General features: G+C 52.7%; 1 protein-coding gene across 1 annotated transcript; it reads right to left on the reverse strand.

Moving 5' to 3' along the window:
• Positions 1-5: 5 nt before the first annotated feature.
• On the reverse strand, positions 6-740 carry LOC104825202 (coatomer subunit alpha-1-like; the record flags this gene model as incomplete). Its single annotated transcript, XM_010557488.1, has 1 exon — positions 6-740. A coding segment is annotated over one exon (735 nt), but the record flags the coding sequence as incomplete, so codon positions are not given.
• Between the last annotated feature and the right edge of the window lie 4 nt (positions 741-744).

Raw genomic sequence — 744 nt, forward strand, 5'->3', positions numbered from 1 at the left:
GTACAGAGCTTCCCGTCCTGGCTTGGCACGAACCGAGCCGTGCAGTACGGACACGACACGTCCTTCTGTCCCCTGTAGATCGGCACATATGTGGCTCCACATACCACGAAAGGGTTTCTGAAATCGTAGTTCAACTGGGTCGCATCCGTCATGTTGCGTTCCGCCGCCTGCACGACTTGCCTCGCCATCTTGGCCTGGCTCTCCACTGTCGGGTTTGTCTCTAGTAACCTCCTCGCGAAAGTCGAAGCTGTAGCCAGGTTCTTGGCCTTGTAGGAGACACTCATTGCGCTGAGAAGGGCGAGCCTTAGGTGAGGGGTTTGTAGGTTGCAGTGTGTGAAATATGCCGCCAGCTCCTGTTGCCGTATTGGGTCATCTCTCATCTCCCTCCTCTTGAGTTCCATTTGCAGACCAAGAACGTATTCCTTAACGATAATGATAAGTTCCTTGACCTCATCAACTTCTCTCCTTGATTCGACTACTACGAGTGGGATGGTGTGGAGGATGGATAGGAAAACACGAAGAGCCTCGGTGAACTTTCCTGCAGTGGTAGATTTGTAACCGGCCTTGAGCTTCTCTTCAAGCTGAGAGAAACTGTAAACAAGGGCTGGTGGGCCACGGACATTGGGACTAGCAGACTCATTCCACCCACGCTCGATGGCAAGGGAAACCACTGGAGACGAAGAAAAGGCACGCAGATAGCTGTGGCTGCCCGAGAAAAGATCGAGAAACATGGATTTCAAGGGC

The sequence above is a fragment of the Tarenaya hassleriana genome, unplaced genomic scaffold, assembly GCF_000463585.1.
Source record: "Tarenaya hassleriana unplaced genomic scaffold, ASM46358v1 Cleome4230, whole genome shotgun sequence".
In the NCBI taxonomy this organism is placed as follows: Eukaryota; Viridiplantae; Streptophyta; class Magnoliopsida; order Brassicales; family Cleomaceae; genus Tarenaya; species Tarenaya hassleriana.